The 25,203-nt window shown below is 49.0% G+C and overlaps 1 protein-coding gene across 3 annotated transcripts in view; it reads right to left on the reverse strand.

The window, feature by feature from the left end:
- CHD1 (chromodomain helicase DNA binding protein 1) overlaps positions 1 to 25,203 on the reverse strand; it is a 1,484,343-nt gene that overhangs the window by 120,715 nt on the left and 1,338,425 nt on the right. For all 3 annotated transcript variants that reach the window (XM_085632544.1, XM_085632543.1, XM_085632545.1), the window contains one exon: positions 18,747 to 18,801. In XM_085632544.1, the coding sequence (XP_085488670.1) occupies positions 18,747 to 18,801 (55 nt within the window). The remainder of the gene's footprint in view (positions 1 to 18,746; positions 18,802 to 25,203) is intronic.

Genomic DNA, 25,203 nt, shown 5'->3' on the forward strand with positions numbered 1-25,203 from the left:
GTGGAGGAACAATTTAATCAATCGTGCTCTCAAATAATTGGGTCGGTTTAAAATCGATAAAAACAGAGTGTGATTCTTTACGATTTTGTATATTGTCCATCACAGCACTGCCCCAGTAAACAGCTGCAAGACGGGACTTTTGGATTTGACACACAGACTCCGGAGTCCCAGTATGTGTCAAGGATTAACCACTGCAAAAGGGCCTTAACAGTGCGGAGCCTCGAGATATTACTTGCATGTTTTATTGACATTAGTTCACTAAGCCCCACCCAATGAGACTCGAGGGCTGTAGTAGACCATGGTCCATGCCAGAGCATGAGCACTCTGAGCTCAATTTTGTAGGTAATGATTTTCTGGGCCAAATCTAAATAAAGTGGAATCAATGTGACTGCTGGCAGTGGGGGGATGGCGGGGACCCACACATCTAATGGTTACAGCGCTATACAAGTGACTGAAGGCAGTGGGGGAGGGACACCTCGCATCTCTAGGTTACAGCGCGATACTAGTGACTGTAGGGGAAGGGTAGGGACCCACACATGTAATGGTTACAGTGTTGTACGAGTGACTGCAGGCCCCTACACGCCCCTTTTTCCTCCTTTAAAGATGTGCAATCACCGGACGCGCAGCGGACGGGCGCAGCGGGCGCGCCGTCAGCGCGCCGAAGGCGCGCCAAAGGCAAGCCCGTCTGGGCCTGTCCGGGCCCAGACGGCCCCAGGCCCCGTTACTCTGCCTGGTGGCCCTCAGGAGCGAGTGATGTATACGGCAGATACATTACGCGCACTACGACCTAATAACATCCTTACCTGCTACCACACGTTTACCGCAGGCAATGCGTTCTCGACCTGCCCACGATGCAACCCGATTCCTTCCCTGAAATCTACCACACTCGCTCTGAAGATGGGACTTCTTAACTGCCGCTCGCTCCCCAAACATGCTACCGAAGTAAATCTTTTGGTCCAAAATCAGGATCTTGACCTACTGTTCCTAACGGAAACATGGCTATCCGACATCACCGACCCGGATGTCGTCGCGGCCCTCCCCACAGGGTATCATTGCCAAGCCCTAAATAGACCTAAAGGGAGAGGAGGCGGGATAGCTATAATTCATAGGGAACAATTCATTTGTAGGACAACTAACGCCTGTATCGAGGACTGCAGAGTGGCCAATTTTCCATTCAAATCTCCCCAGCTCTCACCCTGGCAGGGCTACTGATTTATCGCCCCCCAGGTGCCCCTGGCAACTTTATCAATTCAATATTTGAATTTGTATCACAACTAGCTTCCTCCACCTCCAACTTTCTTATGCTAGGTGATTTGAATTTTCACTTCTTGGACCCCACGGACCGAGGAGCCTCGGACATTAAACACGACCTAACATCTTTAAAGATCCATCTAGTGAACAACGAGCCTACCCATGAGAAGGGCCACCTATTGGACCCTATTCTCACCAATATAGCAACAGTTACCACCAAATCACCCGTGACCCTCCCATGGACGGACCATTACCTGGTCCCTTTTTCCTGGGAAATCAACACACCTATCCTCCCAACCCCTAAAACTAAGGTCACCGACCGTCAATGGCGCAAATTGTCACCTGAGAAATGGGCTGCCTCCCTTGCAGATTCCATTCCCGAACTTTCCTCTGACTCCAATACGGCTGACAAGCAATTTAGTGTTTGGATTACTTCGTCTCTAGATACGATACTCCCGAAAACCACCACCTTCAAACAGCCCAAAAGACTATACCCCGCTTTATGGTATACTCCAGAGCTTAAAGCTCTGCGCCAAGAGTGTAAGAAAACCGAACGCTCTTGGAGACGCGACAAATCAGGAACCAACAAAAACAGCTACTCTATTTCTCTTCTAACCTATAAAAACGCTATTCGCAAAACCAAAAGCGTGTTTTATCAGGAGAGAATAGAGAAAGCGGGATGCTCCAGTAAGGAATCATACGTCATCCTGAAAGAGCTTTTAAAACCTTCAGAACAAGGACTGGGTTTTCCCTCCGACCCCAAAGCCGACCAGGAGAAATGCCAACAATTGGCTACTTTCTTCCACGACAAAATCCGTCTAATTTTGGACTCTATCCCGCCCTCGAGCCCGGGGGAAGAAACCGCTTTCTCACACACGACATCCGCCTCGTGTCTGTCCACCTGGGGCCAGGTCACGATAGACGAAGTGAGAAATACGTTCAATTCCTTGAAGAGCGGCTCCCCTAGCGACCCTGCGCCTCTGCGGATCCTTAGGGAGGTAGCCCCCACTATCATCCCCTCCCTTACTCATCTGATCAATACCTCATTCCAACAAGGAGTTGTACCTTTGAGCTGGAAGAAGGCTGTTGTAAAAGCCCTACTGAAGAAGCCTTCTCTCGATCCTGAGAATCTGGCGAACTACAGGCCCATTTCCTTACTCCCAGGAGTCAGCAAGATCGCGGAAAAGTTAGTTAATAGGAAACTCTCGCAGTTCCTAGAGGCCAATAACAAACTAAAAAATTCTCAGACGGGCTTCCGACCAGGGCAGGGCACCGACATCGCCCTCCTGGCAGCGGTAGAGGAGGCCAGAGCGCTATTGGATGGGGGAGGATCAGTGGCAGTGATCCTCCTCGACCTTAGCGCAGCGTTCGACACCGTTGACCACCAACTCCTTATTGAAAGACTCTCAGGAGTTGGAGTGGAAGGCACAGCCTTATCTTGGCTTGCATCTTTCCTGGCCCAACGGTCATATCAGATTTGGGAGAAGAACGCCCGCTCATCCGAAATGCCCCTCCAATGTGGTGTGCCTCAGGGCTCTTCCCTGAGCCCCACATTATTTAATATCTATATGTCCACATTGGAGGAGGTTATCACCCCATTCGGAGTGAGCGTCGTCAGCTATGCTGACGACACACAACTAGTGGTGTCCCTGTCCCATCCCAAACAACAGAAAGCTGATCTCTTCAACTGCCTTACGCAGGTCCATCGCTGGATGAATAGATCAGCCCTAAAGCTAAATGGGACAAAAACCGAGGTCCTTATACTTGGCCCGAAAGGAACCGCACTCCCCCTGGACAGCTGGCCAGCCTGTCTAGGTCCTCCCCCTGATCCAAAAACAGAGGTGAAAAGTCTGGGTGTATGGATCGATTCTGATCTCTCATTCACCTCGCAAGCAAAGAAGGTAGCAGGGACCTGCTTTGGCCTTCTAAAATCTTTGAGGAAAGTCCTGCCCCTTCTTCCTCCTAAATCCCAGAAATTACTAATCCAAGGTCTCGTAATATCGAGACTAGACTACAGTAATGTGATTTATCTCGGCGCTCCCGAAGCGACCCTGAATAAACTTCAAAGAATTCAGAACACCGCTGCCCGGATCATCACAAACACCCCGGCCAGATCATCTGCTAAACCCGCTCTTAAACTCCTTCATTGGCTCCCCATAAGGGAGCGAGTCAAATTCAAAGCCTTGTGCCTCGTCCACAAAACGTTGCACAACCAAGGCCCCCCAGTTCTCAGCAACTTCATCATCCCTTACAAAACCACCAGATCCCTCCGTTCTAACACAGAAAACCTCATTAATACCCCAAGATTCAGGAAAGCCCGATCAGGAGGACGACGCTTTTCGGTACAAGCTGCTCGTCTTTGGAATTCACTCCCCCGCGACCTACGTCTTGAACCTCAATATCTGCGCTTCAGGAAGTTGCTAAAGACGCATCTCTTTCCCTAGCTCTCATACTCCCCTGTGTTTGATTCCTTACCCCTCCCCTTCTCTGCTCTCAGCTCCCGTTCCTCAGGTCTGCTGAACTAGGGTTTCACTAGCGCTGGGATACTTCCGGGTGACTACGCGCTTTATAAAAATAAATAATAATAATAATAATAACAGGCTCTAAATAAACCTTTCTTTTCCTTGTCAGCCATCCTCAGGAGTTGGTGAAGAAAAAAGCAGTAGAATAAACTCTTCAATCTAGAATGAAGTAGAACCAAACTGTAGAATTTGAGCAGAGTTCAAAGGAGACTCCCTAGCACAACGTGCGGTAGAAAATCTGAGGGGCAGAAGGTTCTCTCAGGAGTGTTCTAGAGGGTGAGAGGCTCTGATTGGTTCAGAGACAAGTTTAGTCCTTTTTTACATAATGAAGGTTATGGGTTGCAAAAGGAAAATGGGCCTAGGCCTTTTTTCAGTTTGCTATACTACTAAGCAATGCTTTTTTATGTACTAGAGACTCCCGTCTCGACGACGGGGAATGATTCAGGCATGTGAATCTATGAAAGCTCCAATACTGGAGAAAGTCTCCATTCTGGCCACTTCCAACATGACAGAATCCCTCACTTGGTGTACAGAGCTCCCTAGCCCAACACAGATAAGTGTGTACCAAGGGGGCTAGATGCCCCTGGAAAACCGGTTTGACAACCAGTTTCCCCACTGTTGCTAGTGTCAGCTGGTCTGCCTAAACAATAGAGCATCCCCTCTCTCAAGTGTTTCCCATTTGCCCATCAGAGTTGGCTTCTACTTTGAAGCTCACCTTTTGGGTTAACACCCATGTGGCTTCCTGCCAGGAAGAGGTAATACCTCTCCAACATACAGGCTTCTATTGAGTCCTTTCCTGGGTGTCATTTACACGTGTCCCTAGGAGGGCATAAGGCTGTTTGTGAGACAGTGGTTGTGTGCAACTAAAATGGCAACTTCTAAAGTTGCACTTTGCCCACCAGTGACATTAAATTCGATCTACCTATTAAAATCGATTTATTGCACTGATTCTTTTGATATGATAACAGACCAACTTTACCAGTTCCAGTCAGAAGTTAGCAGAGCTGATGTGTCAGCCTGTAACTCTGCACACGCCAATGGGGCTACAAGCCTTTTCCACGGTAAAAACTAAAATTAAAGGTGTTTACTGCTGGAACACCTTTTAATATACAGCACCCTGCCTAAAGCTCGATAGGCTTACCTTAGGGGTGACTTACATATATATTATAAAAAGGAAGACTGGGTTTTGCCATTACCTTAAATGGCAAAATAGAGTTAGCAGTTTAAAACTGGTCTTCCATTCTGCAGTGGCAGTCTGTGAGGCATGTTTTACCTTTTCACACTTGCAGTGGCACAACTAGTGCAGCAGCCCATGAAAAGGTACTGGCTCTAGGTACCCCAGGCACAATATACTAGTGACTCACAAAAAAAGTGAACTGTGCTAATCGGGTGTAAGCCAATCAAACATACTGCTTTAAGGTTCAGAGCCATTATACCAGTGCCTTCTAGTCAAAATAGGGGCAAAGGGCAAAAAGTGCGTGTGAGTGGGTGTGTGTGTGTGTGTGTGTGGGGGGGGGGGGGGGGGGGGGGGGAGAATGACCTGTAAAAAGGCTGTTTCCTTACACTGTGTGATCCGGATTTGATGTCAGTTTTGTCAGCTATTCTAGCAATCTCTTTCTCAAGTCGCTGCAGCGAATTTTGCAAAGTCGGTACATCATCCTCCATCACAGAGAGCCTGCATTCAGCCTCATCCAAATGATCATGGATCATGAGGTAGGTGCCCTTATTTGTTCAAATGTTAGTTTGCCTTGCTTGGCGTCTGTTTCCCCATGATGGCACTGCATTATGGGGAGCTTACAGGAGGCAGTGATGATCAGCAGTGGCTGTCTAAACAATAAGTCAACCTATCTAAAGGTTGTGAGAAAGTGCCCTATTTCTGAATGGTTGCCCCCAATTGCTGAACTTCTGATGTGCTTTGTCTGATTGTGTCCTGGGCTCCAGCCAATCAGGTGCCCAGGGCCTATGTTCGTTCCCTTAACCTGCATTAAAAACCAAACCCAATTGGAATCTCTGACCACAAGGCAGCCCCAAGTTAATGGTACCACAGGTACCCAAGGCACTGTGACCTTGGAAGACCTCTAAGGGCTTCAGCACTTATTGTGCCACCCTCAGAGGCCCTGTACCATTACACTCTCACACTTCCTTTGCGGGCTGCATGTCTTGGTGGAGAACAAAGTGAAGAGTCAGCATGGCACACATCCCTGTGTGCCATGCCTACAACCCACTGCCCTGGCATAGATCAGTCACTCCTCTAGCTGGGTGCACTATACCAGTGGTGAGGGTACAGGTGCATGACCCCTGAACCGCTATAGTGTCTAAGACCATTCTTCGGCTTTGTAAGTGAAGTGCTGCCATTAAGAGTAATTGGTGCTGGGAGTTTGTCATTACGCACATCACAGCACCATAATGGAAAACACTGAAAACTCAGAAGTTTGGTATCAAACTTCTCAGCACATTAAACTCACATTGATGCCAGTGAGGGATTTAATGAAAAATGCACACAGTGGTGAAAAAAACGACCTACCACTAGTGTCCAGACTGAGTGGCTGCTTTCAGCTGCCACCACCAGACATGTTTCTGAACCCCTGGGTCGACAGCCGGCTGCTCTCGGGGGCCTGAAACAATGCACATCCTGGGATGAGGTGCTATACCTCCTCCCCTGCCTTTGTGAGCATCCCCAGGCCTCTTGCTGCTTTCAGCAACTGGTCCCCACTGGTTCAGACCCCCACTTTGGGCGGGAGAACCGGCAGGAAAAACAAGTGAGGAAGAGCGGTGTGCCCACCTCTGCCAACTCCACCCCTCAGATGGGGGAGGCGAGTCGAAGCACAACTCTCAGTCCCGCCATCTTGCAGATGGGGGGGACCCAGCCAACCAAGGAAAGGCTTATTCCCCCTCCCACTGGAGAGTGGCACATTAGGGAGTGTACCCACCCCAGGAAGGGGACCCATTGGGCCCACCCTTTTACCTACCTGTAACGCCCCTAAATCAAGCATTTAGGGCCACCCCTGAACCTTGCTTCCTCAGACAAGAAACCAGAAGAAGAAAAGAAGAAGGAGGAACTAACAGCCGTGCCGAAGCTAATAAGAGGAGGATGCCCACTGACTTGGCCCTAACCCTACTGGCCTGACCACACCTCGATCCTGCTCCAGCGAAATCCTGGTGTGTCCTGCAGCCAGCAACCTAGAGAAACCCGGAAGACCTGCCTGCCTTCCATCCCAACGACTCTGTCTCCCGTGAACACCAGATGTGTTCAACAACAGACTCCAGCTCCACAAGGATCCGCAAGTTTGCACAACTCTGCACCTGATGCCCACGGCCCTAGTCTGAGTGGCCCAAGACCAAGAGGAGGTCTCCCTGGCGATCCTGACCAGAGATGTGGCGAACCCTGACCTGCCTCCAGCCGATGCCTGCAGCCTCAAACCGGAAGGTCCCCCCAAGCGCGACCAGGAGCTGGTAAGAAAATCCGATCCTAAAAGGCATCCCTGCACCCGACGGTCCACGGCCTTTGGTGGCCCAACCAACTCCCAACATACCTCTCCAAGTCACACCCAGAAGACCTTTGTCCCCGAGCATGCAGTGCCTTTGCAAACCGGAGACTCCCCATTGAAAACTATAGGGCACCCAACGCCAAACAGCACTCCGCACCCAGCCGCCCCAGTGCCGCTGAGGGTGCATCTTTTGTGCAGGCCTAAACCCCCATTTGCCCTGAGCATAAGTCCAGGAGCTTTGCTCTCACAACCCAGTGGCCTGCTCCTCAGCAGCCACCAACCGGAGGCCCCCTAGCCCCCATTGGACAACATTGGGCCATAGCACTCTGCACCCGGTCGCCCTACTGCCGCTGAGGGTGTAACAAGAGTGCATCCTTGACCATGGGGGGACCCCTGAGTCTAACCCCAGAATACCAACTCCCACAACAAAGTACTTACCTGCTAACCTATAACACTATTTTCCTCCATAGGATAACTTTGACTGTTTTTCTATGAAAAAGTGTCAAAGTATGGAATTGGAAAATCTATGAAAACCTTTTACAAATGTACTAAATAACAAAAACGTTTTTACTTACCTGTTTGCAGGAAATGTCCCAGTGTAGTATCCAGGTATACTACACTCTGTAAGAAAAGTAATCTGAAAGTAATGTACTGGTCATTTTACTAAAAAGCCCATTCAAAGTATATGTACTGTATTTCCAAAGCATTGCATTTTTCAGTAACAGTACTGTAAATCAAAACTAAGTGCATATACAATTGCAATCCAAACTGTGATACAACTGCATTACTACTGTAAAGTATTTATTGCTTACCTGTGCCAGCCTTGCTTGGTTCTAGAAAATAAAATAACTAAAAGAATGTTTTTATACAAAAACCAATTGGTCTGAAGTTCAGTCTTTGAGTGTGTGAATTCATTTGCTGACTGAGTGTGTACAAAAAATGCTAAACACTGTCCTCTGATAAAGCCTTACAGCTCGACCACACTACCACAAATAAAGAGTAAAGTGCTATCTACTTTACCTCTGCCTACCTTTTGGGTTCCACTGGACTCTGCGCACACTATACCCCACTTTGGTATAGTATATACAGAGCAAGCTTCCTACAAATGTCAAATCAGCAGTGCTGGGAGAGTCTCTCCCCTCACGGTTAGGGCGGTGCAGCATTAATATGGTTTCCATCCAGAAAGTAGCAGCATCGGAGATATGTGTCTTCGTGTCAGCGAGGGGTAGGCCCAAACCTTCGGACCCCACTTGTTTTCTTTAAAAATATTGAGGCATGCTGGCCTGATAACTTAATTTTAGCTGGGTTTGCAGCTTTCATTACATTATCATCGCTAGGTCACTAGGCGCTTGCCATCTTAGACCTTGGGGCCATGCCAACTAACCAGTGACAGGTTCAATCTGCATATTTGCTGGGATTACACCATGGCCACTCCTCAGATGTGTATGTGGGCACCACTGATGACTTTGTCAGGTCGCTGCTACACTCCAACTGCATTAGTCGCCTCTAGCTAGGACAGCTTAGAGCGTGTCAGAGGGCCACAGTGGCCCCAATCCAACTCTACGTGCAGCGACACAACATTCAGCCCTATAACTAACTTGATTCTTTCAGATAGGCGCATTCTACCACAGTGGTGTTATGGGGAGTATATATTATTGTTCATTCACAGTTCATGCATCTTTTGGTGCTTCAGGAGGAGAAGGAGCCATCCATTCCTTCTCAGTTGGACAGGGCCCAGAATATGCAAACAACGTCTCCAAGCACACAGAAATCCAAAGGTGAGATAGTGGTTTCAGTTGTCTTTTATTCAAACATATTAGACACGCCCCTTCGTCAACACATGTTTCGTCTATTGATGTTCCAATCACAACAGACCGGCGTGGTTACCATGCCGGTCGCGCGTTCTCTGGGGACCTGACATGAGAAGAGTACGTCAATGACAGAATCACTACAAATCACTAACACACTAATTACTTGCGGCAGAAAGCAAGGATAATAAGAATACATGTGAATCTTATGTGGAATTCTCCAATCTGAACACATACATTAAAGTCCAATCAGATCGAATACAAAGCCCTGACGAAGTCTGCTAAAATTGGAACAGCAATAGACGAAACACATGTTGGTGAAGGTGTGTGTCTAATATGTTTGAATAAAAGACAACAAACCACGATCTCACCTTTGGATTTGTGTGTGCTTGGAGACATCGTTCTAAACCAGCAACATTAGTTGGGTAATACAGGGCCAGGGAAAGGGAGCTCCACTACTGTGCAGCCATCTTAGGCAAAAGCAAGCCATGCCCACAAGACCAGCAGAATCTGAGCACGGGTCTTCATCATGTGGCCTAGAATCTGTATTAAGCCCCCATAATTTCTCAGGCCTAGGAATTATCATAATCGACCACCCATTCCCTGCTGCGCCTATGATACAATCTCAATCATCCCCATTAGAAGTAAAATCAATACTTCCTTGGAGAGGATAATGGAACAATCTAACCGCATCTGAGTGTAAACAGTTATTTAAATGGCAACAGAGGCTCTGAAGTAGAAGGTCCTGGCTGCAAATGTTCAGTAACAAGATTAGCCTTAGTCTCTTCAGTGGGGAGTGGCAATTCCTAAACTTCTGCAAATGAGGGAATTTCTTTAGTTTGGGGCTCCAACGGCAAATCCAGTGCAGAACAGGAGGGCACTTTCTCCATACAGGGTTGTGCCTTCGTTATGGTATATCATGACAGAAGGAGGACTCTCATCCAAGTAGGACTAGAATCAGGAAGTGGAGAAACAATTGGCAGCACCAAAGGTGGCAAAGAATGAAAGGGACTTCATTCAGCTCAGTCAGCACTGGGAAAGGGCTTACTGGCAGAAGTTAGACTGAAAGCCTGATGGTTGCATGAGACCGGAAGGAACTCCCGAGAGAGTTGGAATGGATTTGAAATTTTACAACATGACTTCTTGAAGGGCGCAATCCAATGCAAAGTTGACAACTGAATGGGGAACTTGGAGCACATCAATTCCAGATTTGACAGTGGACCTGAAGAGAAAAGCAAAGTTAGAGTTACTCCAACACTAAAAGTGTGGCCTTTCCCTGCCATGAGGACATCTGGTCAACAAAGAGCTTTCTTACTTTTCCTGTGCTTTTCCTACAACTTGTCCCTCAAGGTCACCTTTGACTTACCTGACAAAGGTGAGTCTGACTGGCTTTGCGAACTGGACTAGGACTGACGAACAAGTTACTTACCTTCGGTAACGATTTATCTGTAAGAAACATTAGTTAGTTAGATTCCTCACCTTAGAATATCCCCAGGCGTCAGACTGGATCCGGAAGATTTTTGTAGCAATACCCCTTGCGCGTCGCTAGGCTTCGTCTGCGGCTCCGCGTCCGTCAATGGCGTCGTGCGCCGGGCGCCGGAATGACGTCGGAGTACTTAGACGCCGCCCTCGCGCGCTGACGTCAGTTCTTGTACATAGCTTTCTGCGCCAGGAATGCAGAGCCATGCAAGAGACCGACACTGGTGCCAAAAATAAAATCTAGGGGCCTGAAAAGGATAACCTTAACCCTAGATGTCAGTTCGCAGAACGGAGAGGATGGGTGGGTCGGTGAGGAATCTAACTAACTAATGTTTCTTACAGATACATCGTTACCGAAGGTAAGTAACTTGTTCATCTGAAAGAAACACGTTAGTTAGATTCCTCACCTTAGAATAGATACCCAAGCAATACCAACCCCGGTGGTGGGTCTGCGAACCAAGATCACACCAGAAAGTCCTGGAGGACAGAACGGCCAAAGAAGCCATCCCTCCGGACTTGGCTGTCTAGGCAATAATGCCTGGCAAATGTGTGCAGCGAAGCCCACGTCGCCGCCTGACAGATGTCCTGCAAGGGGACTCCCCGTCCCAAAGCAGTAGTAGCCGCTGTGGCCCGAGTAGAATGGGCTCGCAGCCCAACAGGAGGGTCCTTTTTTGCCAAGGAATAACAGGTTTTTATACACAAAACGACCCACCGGGAGATGATCCGTTTGTGCACAGCTTTTCCCTTCTTAGCACCCACGTAGCCAACGAAAAGCTGGTCGTCCACCCGGAACTGTTTCGTGCGGTCCAAATAAAAGGAGAGCGCATGTTTTGGGTCCAGACGGTGGAGCCGCTCTTCCTCTTTGGAAGGATGCGGAGGTGGAAAGAACGTGGGCAAGGTGACAGATTGCCCAAGATGAAAGGGGGTCACCACTTTTGGTAGAAAGGAAGGACGAGGCCAAAGGACAACCTTGTCCGGATGAACAGATAGAAAAGGAGGCTTGGACGATAGAGCCTGGAGCTCACTCACCCGTCTAGCCGAGGTGATGGCTACCAGGAAAGCAGTCTTAAGAGTTATAAGACGAAGAGGACAATTGTGAAGAGGCTCAAAGGGAGCGCACATCAGGAATGTTAAGACAAGATTCAAGTCCCACTGAGGCATTACGAAAGGGACAGGAGGGAACGTGTGAGTAATGCCTTTAAGAAAGCGTGAAACTATAGGGGACTTGAAAAGAGAGGGCTGATCAGGAAGCCGTAAGAAGGCAGATATGGCAGCAAGATAACCTTTCAAGGTGCCCAAGGCAGAGCCCTGCTGGGCCAAAGAAAGAAGAAAGAGGAGAACCTCAGAAAGAGGGGCAGAAAGGGGATCCACAGCCTTTGCTGTGAACCATGCCACAAATTTGTTCCACCGGGAGGCGTATATCGTCTTTGTGGAGGGACGCCTGGCTGCCAGAATGATATCACAGACTTCAGGAGGCAAGTCAAATGGCATCAACTGCCGCCGCTCAATCTCCACGCATGGAGGTGGAGGCTGGAGAGGTTCGGGTGGAGGACCGTCCCCTGCTGCTGCGACAGAAGATCCTCCCGAAGGGGCAGACGTATCGGAGGATCGGTCAACATACTGAGTAGCTCGGGATACCAGTACCTTCGTGCCCAATCCGGAGCCACCAAGATGACTTGGGCCCGGTCGCGCCTGATCTTCTTCAGCACTCTGGGCAGAAGTGGTATAGGCGTATAACAGACCGCAACTCCACTCGCGACGAAAAGCGTCGCCGAGCGAGTGCCGCCTTGGAAATTCCAACGCGCAGAACTGCTGACATTGCGCGTTCTCGTCGGTGGCGAATAGATCTAACCAAGGCTCTCCCCACTGCTGCAAGAGACCTTGCGCCACCTCGGAGTTCAGACGCCATTCGTGATCCATCATGCACCGGCGGCTGAGTTCGTCTGCTCTGGCGTTCAGAGAGCCCGCCAGATGTTGAACCACCAGGGTGATGCCCTGGTGTTCCAGCCATGTCCAGAGGCGCAGAGCCTCCTGACAAAGGGTCCACGATCCCACCCCGCCCTGTTTGTTGCAATACCACATGGCGGTGGTGTTGTCCGTGAACACCTGCACGACACTTCCCTGGACAGAGTGAAGGAAGGCTTTCAGTGCAAGTCGGATCGCTCTCAGCTCCAACAAGTTGATGTGGAGGCGAGACTCCGCCGGAGACCAGAGGCCTCTGATCTCCACCTCTCCCATATGGCCACCCCATCCCAGGAGGGACGCATCCGTCACTACGACATGCTCCGGTAGGGGTAGGGAGAGGCTCTTGCCCGTGACCCAATCGCGGTCCGTGAGCCACCACTGCAACTGAGATCAAGACATGGTCGGACAGGTTGCCGTGATGCTGGGCCCACTGAAACTTCAGGTCCCACTGCAGAGCCCGCATGCGCCGCCTGGCGTGATGCACTAGTAGGATGCAGGAGGCCATCAGCCCCAGAAGCCGCAACACTAGCCTGACCGAAACCCAGGATAGAGGCCGAAAGAGGGGAATGAGGGCCTGTATATCCCGGACCCGCTGTTCCGGCGGATGAACCCGGAACTGCGCCGAATCGAGAACTGCTCCGATGAAGAGGAGCTTCTGAGAGGGGCTCAGGTGTGACTTCGGCACGTTGATGGAAAACCCCAGCAAATGCAGGAGATCCGCCGTAGTCTGGAGGTGGGAGACGACTGCCTGGGGCGAGCCCGCCTTCAACAACCAGTCGTCGAGATAGGGGGAAGACTGAAACCCCTAATCTGCGCAGATAAGCTGCGACCACCGCCATCACTTTTGTGAACACCCGAGGGGCACTGGTAAGGCCGAAGGGGAGCACGGTGACCTGAAAGTACTCCTGACCCACCGTGAACCGCAGTTAACGCCGGTGGGCCGGCAGGACGGGGATGTGGAAATATGCGTCCTGCAAGTCTAACGCTACCATCCAGTCTCCAGGGTCTAGGGCAGCTAGAACCTGAGCCAAAGTCAACATTTTGAACCGTTCCTTCCGGAGGAAGGCATTGACGTTCCTAAGGACCAAGATAGGGCGTAGGCCTCCTTTGCCCTTCTTGGGAACCAGAAAGTAGTGGGAATAACAACCACAACCTACTTCTGGGCTCGGAACGCGCGCGACGGCCTCTTTGGCCAAGAGGGCCGAAACTTCCTCTTGCAGAAGATTCAAATGATCCTCGGAGATACGGTGGTGCTGCGGTGGCATGGCTGGAGGGGTCGTCTCGAAGGGGAGGGAGTAGCCCCTTCAGACGATTTGCAGCACCCACCTGCCCTAAGTAATGGGACGCCAGTGGAGCAGGTGATGGCGAACCCGGCCTCCAACTGGCGAGGAATGGGCCTGAAAGCTCGGACTAGGAAGGCTTTGAGGCGGATGCTGTCGGGGTGGATGTGGACTGACCGCGTTGTCCTCCAGTACCGCCTCGGCGGAAACCACGTCCGCGACCGCGTGTAGGCTGGTTCTGCGGCCGGTGGCTAGGCAGACGTGAGGAGGTGCCCCTTCCTTGGCCACGAAAGGAGCGAAAAGCGGAGGTTTGTGGCCGCGGTGCCGAGAGGCCCAATGACTTGGCCGTAGCCCGGGAGTCCTTGAAGCGAGCCAGCGCACTGTCCGCTTTCTCAACAAAAAGGCGAGTGCCATCAAAAGGCATGTTCATGAGAGTGCTCTGGACATCCCCTGAAAAGGACGTGGACCGCAGCCAGGCGTGACGTCGAAGCGCCACCGTGGTAGAAATCGCCCTACCCAGCGAGTCCGTAGTGTCGAGTCCACATCGGATTGCATGGCGCGCTGCATCTCTCTCATCGGCCAGAGCTGAGGAAAGCCGTGCCCGGGCCTCCTCCAGGCACAGGGGCAGCACGTCCTCCACCGTATCCCACAGAGAGTGGGAATAACGGTCCAAGAGACAGGCGGTGTTCAAAGACCGCAGGCCCAAACTAAGCGAGGAGAACAGCTTCTTACCGAACTGTTCCAGTCTCTTGGAATCCCGGTCCGGAGGAGCGGACGGGAAGGAGGATTGGGAGGTAGAGGCCTGGATAACCAGACTCTCGGGTGGGGTGTTGGACAGAAAACTGGGGTCGCCCGGAGCAGGGCGGTGGCACCTGGCAACGTTCCTATCCACAGGAGGGACTGTGGAGGGCTTGGACCAGGTGCCCTGCAGAACGTCAATCAGGGCCTCATTGAATTGCAGCAGAGGCTCAGTGGAGCATGCGGCAGACTGAAGCACCTCAGTGAGGATGTTAGTCCTCACAGCCACGGCAGGCAGCTCAAGCCCAAGGGCCGCGGCCGCCTTGCGCAGCACCACAGAAAAAGCTGCACCCTCCTCCGAAGCCACAGTCGGAGGAGAGATGAATCCAGAGTCCGGTGAGGTATCCAAACCACTGGCCTCCCCCAGTTCATCTGCCCAGTCCTGTGAAAGTTGGCCCTGAAGGGCCAAAGGGTCCACGGACCCCTCCCAGTCGCCCCCGTCATCCGATTCCTGGTAAACAGGAGGAATGATCGTCGCTGGTCGATAGACAAAATGTGTCTCTAGCGGCGTCGGATGCGGCGTCGGGCGGCGCCGCACCGGCGTCGGGACCGGACAGGGGCTGAACCGGGGATCGACGTCGACCGGAGTCGGCATCCGAGGTGGCACCGGTGTCGACGCCGGCGGAGGAGGCGTGACGAGGTCGACCGGCGTCGACGGGGGCCCAGGCACGGGCCCCTCGGGGACCTGCGGTGTCGGGGCCGGAGCCGCCGGCGCGCAAGGTCGCCCAGTCGAGTCCGCGGGGCCCGAAGGCGCGCCAGCGGGCGTCGATGGCGGGGCCAGGCTCCTCATGGCCGAGAGGAAGGCACTGACCTCCGCCGGCGTCGCGTCAGTACCAGGGACCGGCGGGTATGGGGACGTGCGCGGCGCCTGCGGCTCCGGCGGAGCCGCGGGGTGGAACCACCCTGACCCTCGGCCGAGTCGCGCGACCGGCGAGGGGAGTCCGAAGACCAGTGTCGCCTCTTGGACTTCTTGGAGCGCTTCGACTTACCCGAAGACTTCGAGCCAGACGAGCGACGATGTCGAGTACGGCTCCGCGACCGATCCTTGGACCTCCTCCTGGACCAGGATCGAGAGGGGCGCGGAGCCGAGTGGCGAAGCTCGAGAAGCTTACGGGACCGCTCCCGCCGAGCTTTCGAGGTCAGGGCCATACAATCGGAGCACGACTCCGCGTCGTGGTCGAGGCCCAAACAATACAGGCACCGGCGGTGATGATCGGTCACCGACTGTAGTCGGTGACAGTCGTCGCAGGCCTTGAAACCAGGCATCCTACCGGCACCAGAGTCGAGAAAGTGACCAAAAAGAGTCAAAAAGTTAGTCAAAAATTGACTAAAGGGGTAGCTCTCCCGGATCGGCGCTTACTGGCGCGGAAAAAAGAAGAACTGACGTCAGCGCGCGAGGGCGGCGTCTAAGTACTCCGACGACGTCATTCCAGCGCACGACGCCAACGACGGACGCGGAGCCGCAGACGACTTCTAGCGACGCGCAAGGGGTATTGCTACAAAAATCTTCCGGATCCAATCTGACGCCTGGGGATATTCTAAGGTGAGGAATCTAACTAACGTGTTTCTTTCAGATCCACGCTTCTTCTGCTCAATTATAGAGCTTGGCTTTACTCTACCTGATAGCTTTAGGGTGCATAAGGGAGCATGTTTTACAAGACCTGTGTTTTGCTTGGTACTGAGGCACCACAGGCACACATTGGGCAGGTATGTAACAGACATCTAATTGCAGCACATGTGACACGGTTTGAAACCTGTCGCCTTCGGGGCAACTTCTGTGAACACCGCCAATACATGAAGAAAAGCAAAAAGGCTCCCCAAAAAAAATGAAATTGGTAGAAAGGGCGCTCTAGATCTGTGCCTAGAGGTGTAGAAAAAATAGAACTTGTGTCAGCATGCAAGGGGGGCAGCTATATGGAACTCATTTTGACAGAGTGGTAGGATGGAGACCTGAGGTCGCACCTGCTGGCGTGCATCAGCAACGGCAATAATTTCCAGATTCAGTCTGGTGCCTATGGGAAATTCACAAGGTGAGGAATCTGCACTTAGAAGTATTCACCAGAAGAACAAATTGAGTTAGGAACATGGGAATTCAGAGTATTGACTTATTTCATGCAGCAACTATCCCTGCCAGTATGAAACTGGTCTGAAACATGAACCTCGCTCATTGCATGCTTTTAAACAATACTGGTTTAAAGCTTACATCATTTGATTTATACTTGTTTACTCTACCAGCTTTCATTCGATCACTCACAGTTTTGAAATCTCAACATCTGCTTAAGTGTAGAACTCATTTTGCAGTCTTAACAGGTCTCCAATGGAGTCTAGTGCAGATGATACTATTCAAAGCATTATCTAAATACTTGTATGCAATTCGCTCTACTTCCATAACTACTTAAAATACACCTAATGAGCCATACTCCTACATGCACGCGACATTCGACCTCTGGATGTTTGCTTAAAGTTCACAAATGTAAAAAAGAATTGCGTGGGGTCTGGCCTGTATGGTCCAAGGTGGCTACTTGTAGAACTCCCCAACTCTCGTTATTTGGAATCAAACCATTTTGTTTCTCATTTTATTGAGCATAAAGAAAATTTAAGTCAACAAACGGACTTGCTGATCCTGCATAATAGGAAGGCTAGTATTACACCTACAAGGAATTCGTAAATGCGTAGTGCTAAGCTTACCAGAGATTACAAATTCCCTTTATGTTTTATTTTTAAATAGGGTTAAAAAAAAAATATATATATATATATATATATTTACTGCTACATGCATATACACTATATAATGTTGTCTCTTAAAAATGACGCACCAGGATCCCACATAGGCGATGAATCATTCTACAGTTTATGGACAGTAAAGAGAATGCCATTACGGAGAACATTTAGTATCTATCCATCTGCCAAAGCAGTGTCACAGAGTCAGAACTCATACAAGAGAGCATCGTAAAATCTGTAATTCAATACATATATGGTTTGATACGTAACTACCTTTTATTGCACCAGCCCATGTTGCATATATATACATACACATACATAAACTTATACATATACACACATATATATATTATAATTTTCAAACAGCTTTTCTCCCACAAGTGAAAAGAAAAACACACTTATTAGAAAAAACGAGTAATGGGAAGTGCCCTAGAAGGACACAGAAGGTATGGATTAACACAGATGTGTTTGTTCTGTGTTCTTCAATGCTAATGCAAACATTTATTGAGGGAAAACAATAATTGATAACTCTCTAATATATATTTATTAACAGCTTATCTGAATGGAATTAAAAGACCTCCTCAAGTCAGAGTACTATCTAATGTTTACAAACTTTCTAGTTTGCTATTGCATATCCCAACCATTTTAACCAACTACCTTCTACACTCCCACCATACATCTCCGCTCAGCCCAACTGGCCTTAGTCACCATTCCACGGATCTGCAAGGCCATGGCTGGAGGATGATCCTTCTCCTACCTCGGTGCAAAGAACTGGAACTCCCAGCCTCTTCGCCTCAGGCAAACCCCACCACTGCCGTAATTCAGGAAGGACCTCAAGAACTGGCACCTCCACCCCTTCACACCTCTGCACCTTGAGACCCTTAAGGGTGAGTAGTTGCGCTTTATAAGAAACCTGATTCAGTTACAGTAAATAAGATAAATTATGTCCCTTAGTCTCTCAAGTGATGGCATTCAAGTGAAGATAAAGGTACATTTAAATAATTTACATTTAAAAAAGAAAATGTAAAACCTTTGGTGGATGCCATGGCCATTTGAAAAACTATAGCTTAATCTTTCCCTTAATTTTTGTAATACCCGTCATGTATCCTTCCCTTGCACATACTTCATGGGGCATAAGCAGAAAACTGCAGAGTAAAGTTAGGATCACAAATTAAATATGGAAAAAGGTAAACAAAACTCTCAGTTTTCAAAGAGGGAGGTGGATGTGTGGAATATAATGCATTATAACAGCTGATTAAACTATTGATGATGGAATACATGAATTACAAAAAAATTCTGTAATTTAATCCCGATATATATTTATAGAAATAAGTACTGAATGTTTTATAGGAGATTAAAAATATCTGCACTGTCACATTTAAACAGTATGGATGTAAAATAATTCATGATGAGAACTTGTAAACTTAATGTTACCTGGATTTCGGACGACATGACCACTCATATTAATGCCAATGTTCTGATCGCCATGCTGTTAAGAATACAAAAAATGATATTTCTCTATTATACCTTTCTTTAGCAACACAGTACCTACAAAGAGGTGACAACATTGATTTCCTTCACACAAGAAACATTTTGTAAGCTCTCTTAACGGTTTATATGAATGGTACCCAGTCTTACTGCAGATTACTTATTTGAAGAAATGTCTCTAGCATCAGTGGCATCTGGAGATTCTCCAAGTAATGACAAACAAGTTACTTACCTTCAGGAACGCCTTACATGATAGAGACTTTATCTAGCCACAGACTCCTCACTTTAGAATACACCCCAGGCGTCAGACTGGATCTGGGAAATCTTAAGCAGTACCTCTGAATGCCAGTAGGTGGCGTCAATTGCTCCACATCAGTGGTGTCTACACCAGATGTGACGTGGGCAGCGCCTATATAGGCCCCACCCCAGAGAACTGACATCAGTTTCTTTACATGACTCTTTCCGCCCAAGAAGCAAAGAGCTACGTCAGAAGACTGATTTTACCAGTGTACAGAAGCAAAGGGTCTATAAGGACCATTTAGGTAGGAAGACTGGCTCACAGAGACGGAGTGGCTGGGAGGGTCAATCTCTACCATATAAGGAATTACCAAAGGTAAATAACTTGTTCATCTGATACACTTCTAGCTACAGATTTCTTTTCTTAGAACTGACACCAAAGCCCTGGAGGCGAGTCTGTGAACTGATTCAGATTTAAAAAAAGTCCTGGAGGACCGAAAGGGCAAAGTGCCCGTCATGAAAGACTTGACTACCAAGACAGCAGTGTTCGGTGCAAGTGTGTGCAAGCACTCGCAGGTCGCGTGCTGGCAGATGTCAAGGACGACGACGACTGGGGACTATGCGAGCTAACACACTGGTCGCAACTTTGTCTGTGGTGGAATGAGCCAGCAAGCCCTAAGGGGGTTGCCTTATGGCCGATTGTAGGAAGATGGCTTTTTAAGCAGTAGTGCCAATGTTGGGGCACACCATGCAAAAAGTACAGCCGACCCTTATTGGTTGGAAGGGCTTAAATTAATTCCAAGTGCTTTATTTGTGGTAGTGTTTTCGAGCAGCTTAGGCTTATCAGAGGGTAGTGTTAAGCATATGTTGTACACACAGACTTAATAAATGAGACATACACTAAAGAAGAAATTTGCGGCCAATTAAAAAAATTAACACAGAAGATTTTTATATAATTTTGGACACCAAGATCATCGGAATCAGGTAAGTACTTTCATTGGTATAGCCGCAAACGTGGTAACGTTATCCTATGGGAGAAAAATACATTGCATAGATATACTTGCAAACATTTTTGGAGGGTGAGTTCTAGTACTTGAGTTGCTTAGGGGCCAAGGTCCAAGAAACCATCAGCAGTGGTTTGTCCAGGTGCAGAGGTGTGGTCACGAGCAGTACACAGTAAAGTCTATGGAGAAGTACTGCAAAAAGTAAGGCTGCAAGTGGGTACTTGGGGACAATTTCAGCAGAACCCAAAGAGGGACCCCGCACTAGAGGGTCTTTGGAGCACAGGGACACGGTCGATTTACATGAACCCGTGCTAGGGTCTCGGGTGCAGATGTGTTTTGCCCACTGGGTGCAGAGGTGTTTTGCCCAGTGAGTCGTAGTAGTTAGAGGCGCTCACTTTGTTTTGGGGAACTGGAGAGGGAGTGTAAACAGGACACCAGGGTCACTCTCGATGTAGACCTTGTGGATCCAGAAGGAAGGTCAGTGTCGGCATCGTTAGTGTCCAGACTGGACATGCCACAAGCCTTGGTAGTTGCAAGGGCTCTGGTACCTAGGCTATTGGTGCTGAGTAGCTAAGCGGCTCTGGGAGGGGTCAGCAGCTTGAGACTTGGTGAGAGCAATGGGGCTGACCACCTGGACTCCCTACAACCTCTTCCTGACGAGTTGCTCCCGAGGTGGGCCTGATGGCCAGCAAGATGAAGCACCACGTCATTGCAGTTGGTGCCTGCAGCTGCAGGGGGATGGTTCCTCCAGCCTAAGGGAGATGCTGCTTGGTGGTTGAAGGTGGGAACAGTCCTCTAAGGGCTTTGGGAGGCTGTTCAGCTTCTGGATGAGTTGGTCTTTGTGATTGACAGATCCAAAAGTGAGAACGACATGAAACACAACCCTGAGTGCCATGTCCCCTAACACTGCATGCAATATTTGCAATATTTGTAAGTCACCCTTACAGCCCTAAGACAGGGTGCCTTATATTACATGCGAGGACATATCTGCGTACACAGATATGCTCCTGTGCTGGTCAGTTCCATTGCTGCCAGTACAAGTGATCACGGAAGCCATTATAAAATGTGCTGGCCACTGGTGAAAAAGAGTTCCCCAGCTATACAATAACTTAAGAGAAAATAGGGATTTTTGGTATCAAAAATCTCATAGTAATAAACCAACACTGATTCCAGTGTTGGTATTATTAATACATGCACCCAGAGGGCACCGTTGAGGTGCCCCCTGAAAGGCAAACCTACCACCCACTGGTGTGCTGACCATTTTTGTCAGCCTGCCACCAGGGATGAATTTCTGACCCCCAAGGGTGAGGGCCTTTGCTCTCAGGAGTTAGTGCTACTAGTAGTCACAGAGAAGGTCAAACAAATCCTTGACAAGGGAGGAGAGGCAGCCATCATCCTCCTCGACCTAAGCACAGCGACCATCAGGCACTAGCACTCAGTCCGAGGGAAAATGGCATAGGAAGTACTGCTGTTGAAAGTCTTTTGTCAATTCTAACGGAAAGATTGTTCCAGATATAGGAACCCCCCTTGTTATTCTAAGGCTGTCCATCTGAGGTGTGGGGTCCCGCAAGGTTCTACAGTCAGCCCTAAGCTTTTTAATATCCATGTCAGACCACTGTCAAGGAATTTGGAGTGTCCATTGCCTCTTGTGTGGACAAGACACAGCTTATCATCTCCCTTGCCCCAAACAAGGGCTCTCAACTTTAGTTAGGCCCATGCCTTGAGAAAGTGGTCAACTGCTTGGCAAGCTGCTCACTACAAGTAAATGGAAAGAAGAACAAACTGATGGTACTGGGAAATAATCCATCGCCTGTGCCACTGTTGGGCTGGCCAAACAGTCTAGGAATGCTACCCATTCCATCTTCCCCTTAAAAATGTTTAGGAATGTGGCTGGACATTTCTCTGTCGATGCAAGTCCAAGCCAAAAACGGACCAGTTCTTGCTTCGCCATATTGAAGACCCTGAGAAAAATTCTGTATCTACTGCCCATCCCTTGCAGAAGGGTGGTAGTCCATTCATGGATTTCTTCACACCTGGACTATGGCAACTCTCTATACCTTGGCTCTCCAAAAACAGTTCAAAAAAAGTCTACAAGTGCTGGAGAGCGCTGCAGCCAGAACCATTTATAAGACACCTAAAGATTCCTCAGCCAAGACAGCCCTGACCTCATTACACTGGTCCTGGTGGAACATCAAATCAAATTTAAAGCACTATGTCTGACCCACAGGGTAATAAATTGGAAGGGTCCCCATATGATTAGAGTCGTACTAACTGCCTACACTCCAAGCAGGAATTTAAGATCCGCCAACACGGGTCTTCTAACAGTTCCATGCATTCAGAAGGCCAAATGGGGCAGAAGATCTTTCTTCTATCACTAACCCAAACAATGGAATACATTGCCAACAGTTTAAGAACTGAGTCGAATGAGGCCAAGTTTAGAAAAAGTCTTAAAACGTGGCTATAATATTAATTAATTAGGGGCCAATGGCAGTTCTTTAGGTGCACAGTTTTGACTCACAGCACTGGGAGGCCTTAGGATAGCTATGCTCTTTATAAGTCAAGAAAAGATAAGAAAAGGAGGTCAGAACCAAAGTCTGCACAGGCACACCCCCACCCACTGGAGGACCTGCGAATTAGCAGTTCAGGGCAGGGGAGCTTTAAAGAGCCCATCACTTTTGGTATGCGAATCTGGCTTCTATCACAGGAATGGATGCTGACCCCCTTTGTTCAGAGCCCTTTGGCACCTGGACAGGAGGGAGAATTACATCGTCAGGTAGGCTTGCCCACCCACAAGCTTGTGCCAACCCTAGATGGACTACCTGAAGTGGATGTGACTTTTCAGGGTTGGCCATCTTGGTGATGGCAAACATTGAAATTCTGGGACAAGATTATGCCCACTTCCCACAGGAAGTGGTCCTATAGGGGGGGCGTAGTGACCCCAAGGATAGGTAGCCCATTGGCTGCTACCCTTCACTCCCCCAACCTTCCCTACAGTCAGTATTTAGGTGAACCCTGGCACCAGAGAATCAGATCCTGCTAACCTGAAAGATGACAACGAACGTGAAGAGTCGCAAAGAGCAATAAGAGAAGACCCAGCAACTGACTTGGCACCAACCCTGCTGGCCTGCTGACTTTAACAATTGCACCAAAAGACGACATGGCCTATAGCTGCTGTGTCTCTAGGGCCTGGGAGATCTGCCAGCACTTCACCAAGGAACAAAGAACTCGGGTTCCCTGCATCCTGCAGGCACCCAAAGAGATCCGAGAGGACCGTGAAAACCTGACGTGTAATGACACCACTGCACCCGTCGCTCTAAGCCAGAGTTGAAGTGGGTCAATGGTGATAGCGTGGTACCCCAGACCTCCAGAGACAGAGTACCCTGTGGTTTCACCCCTCATGAACTCCCCAACGTTGCCTGCAGCCTCTGTTTGCAGGCCCCTCTACCACAACTACTCCCGGTAACGAAAATGCGACACCTAAACACACCTCCCATTGCCCGTGGCCCTTGGGGAAGAGGACCAACGTTGTCCCCACATACCCATGCACCATGATGCCTGAGCCAACCTGATGGTTCAATCCTCCCAGTCCAAGCATACAGCCTCTTTAAGCGAAGACTGATCCCCATAGACTAAAACTGGGCACCCAAAGCTTCACTGCACCCGCATGCCCCAGTCTCACCTAGTGTGAATGCTTCGTGCTGCCTTGGAGCTTGTCCCATACTCACCTTTAGTCCAGGAGTTTGGTCCCGTAAGTTGCTGTACTCTATCTGAATGCTGTTCTAGTTTTTTCTCCCATAGGATAACATTACAAGTTCTGAAAAATCCAGTATCGACTTTTTAAACGTGAAAATATTTGTCTTGCAAAACATACTAACCTGATCATATTGATTCATATACGTAAAGATATGTGTCACTTTTATACATTGGTGTGGAGCTCCTTATCGAGTTTAGTGCATCATTTATTGACTATTGCGTGTATTTGCAGATGTCTGACTCTCCTATCTGATAAGCAAAAGGCTGCTTGACAACACTACCCTCTAGAAGGGCACCTTGGAAATGGCTAAAGCAAACCTTTGTCCACTAGTAACGGGAATACCTGGACTCTTTGCACGATATACCTCTTTTTGGTACATCATAGAAAGATTCAGCTTCCTACACTAGTTTCACTACATTTAAAATGGTGAAACCCTTCCTTGGCTTTTCACTTCAGATGACCCTTCTTAGGGATGTGATTAGCCTGAAAGAGTGACACACTTTCTGGCTAACTAATTTCCCACCTGTTCCGGTGCCAAAAAGGGCCCCCATGGCAGGGGGTAGTGTTCTCAAGCTCTGGGCGGGGAAAGCTGTTGCAGATCAAGGGCTGCAGAGGCTTTCAAGCCTCTGGCCTTGACATGCTAATTCACTACCCATCCTGCTGGAGGAGGATGGGTAGTGTTCTGCCAGAGAAAGGATAATGTTACTTACCCAGTAAGCATCAGTTCTTAGCATGTAGAGCTGTAGATTCACATGCTTTGCAAACTCCTGCCATCTACCGTTGGGTCTGGATGTTTGCAAGTTGTTTTTCTTCGAAGAAGTCTTTCCAGTCATGAGGTAGGTGACTCCTCCTTTAGGTGATAGATCACATGCTTTGCATAGATTATACAGCAGTATTCTCCCAAAGCGGTGGCTAACCTGTAGCTGTTGGAGTTGTCTGAAAAAGTGTTTTAAGTACTGCCTGGCCCTCATTAGCTTGTTGTCTCGCTAACACATCTACACAATAATGTTTGGTGAATGTGTGTGGTGTAGACTATGTTGCAGCTTTACAAATGTCAACTATGGGGATGTTTCCTAAGAAAGCCATAGTAGCCTCTATTTTGCGAGTGGAAGGTGCTCTAGGGGAATTGGTAACATTCTCTTTGCTTTGGCATAACACGTTTGAATGTATTTAACAATCCATCTAGCAATACCTGACTTCGATATGGGATTGCCCTTGTGTGGTGGAGAAAAAGCAATGAAAATTTGTTTAGTTTTACTAAATGATTTTGTTCTTTCAATGTAATACAAAAGGGCTCTTTCGAACATCTAAGGTGTGTAGAACCCGTTCTGCCACTGAATCTTTTTGAGGAAAGAATACAGGTAACTCAACCGACTGATTGATGTGAAAGGTAGAAACTACCTTAGGT

Source organism: Triturus cristatus, chromosome 2_1, assembly GCF_964204655.1.
Source record: "Triturus cristatus chromosome 2_1, aTriCri1.1, whole genome shotgun sequence".
Lineage (NCBI taxonomy): Eukaryota > Metazoa > Chordata > Amphibia > Caudata > Salamandridae > Triturus > Triturus cristatus.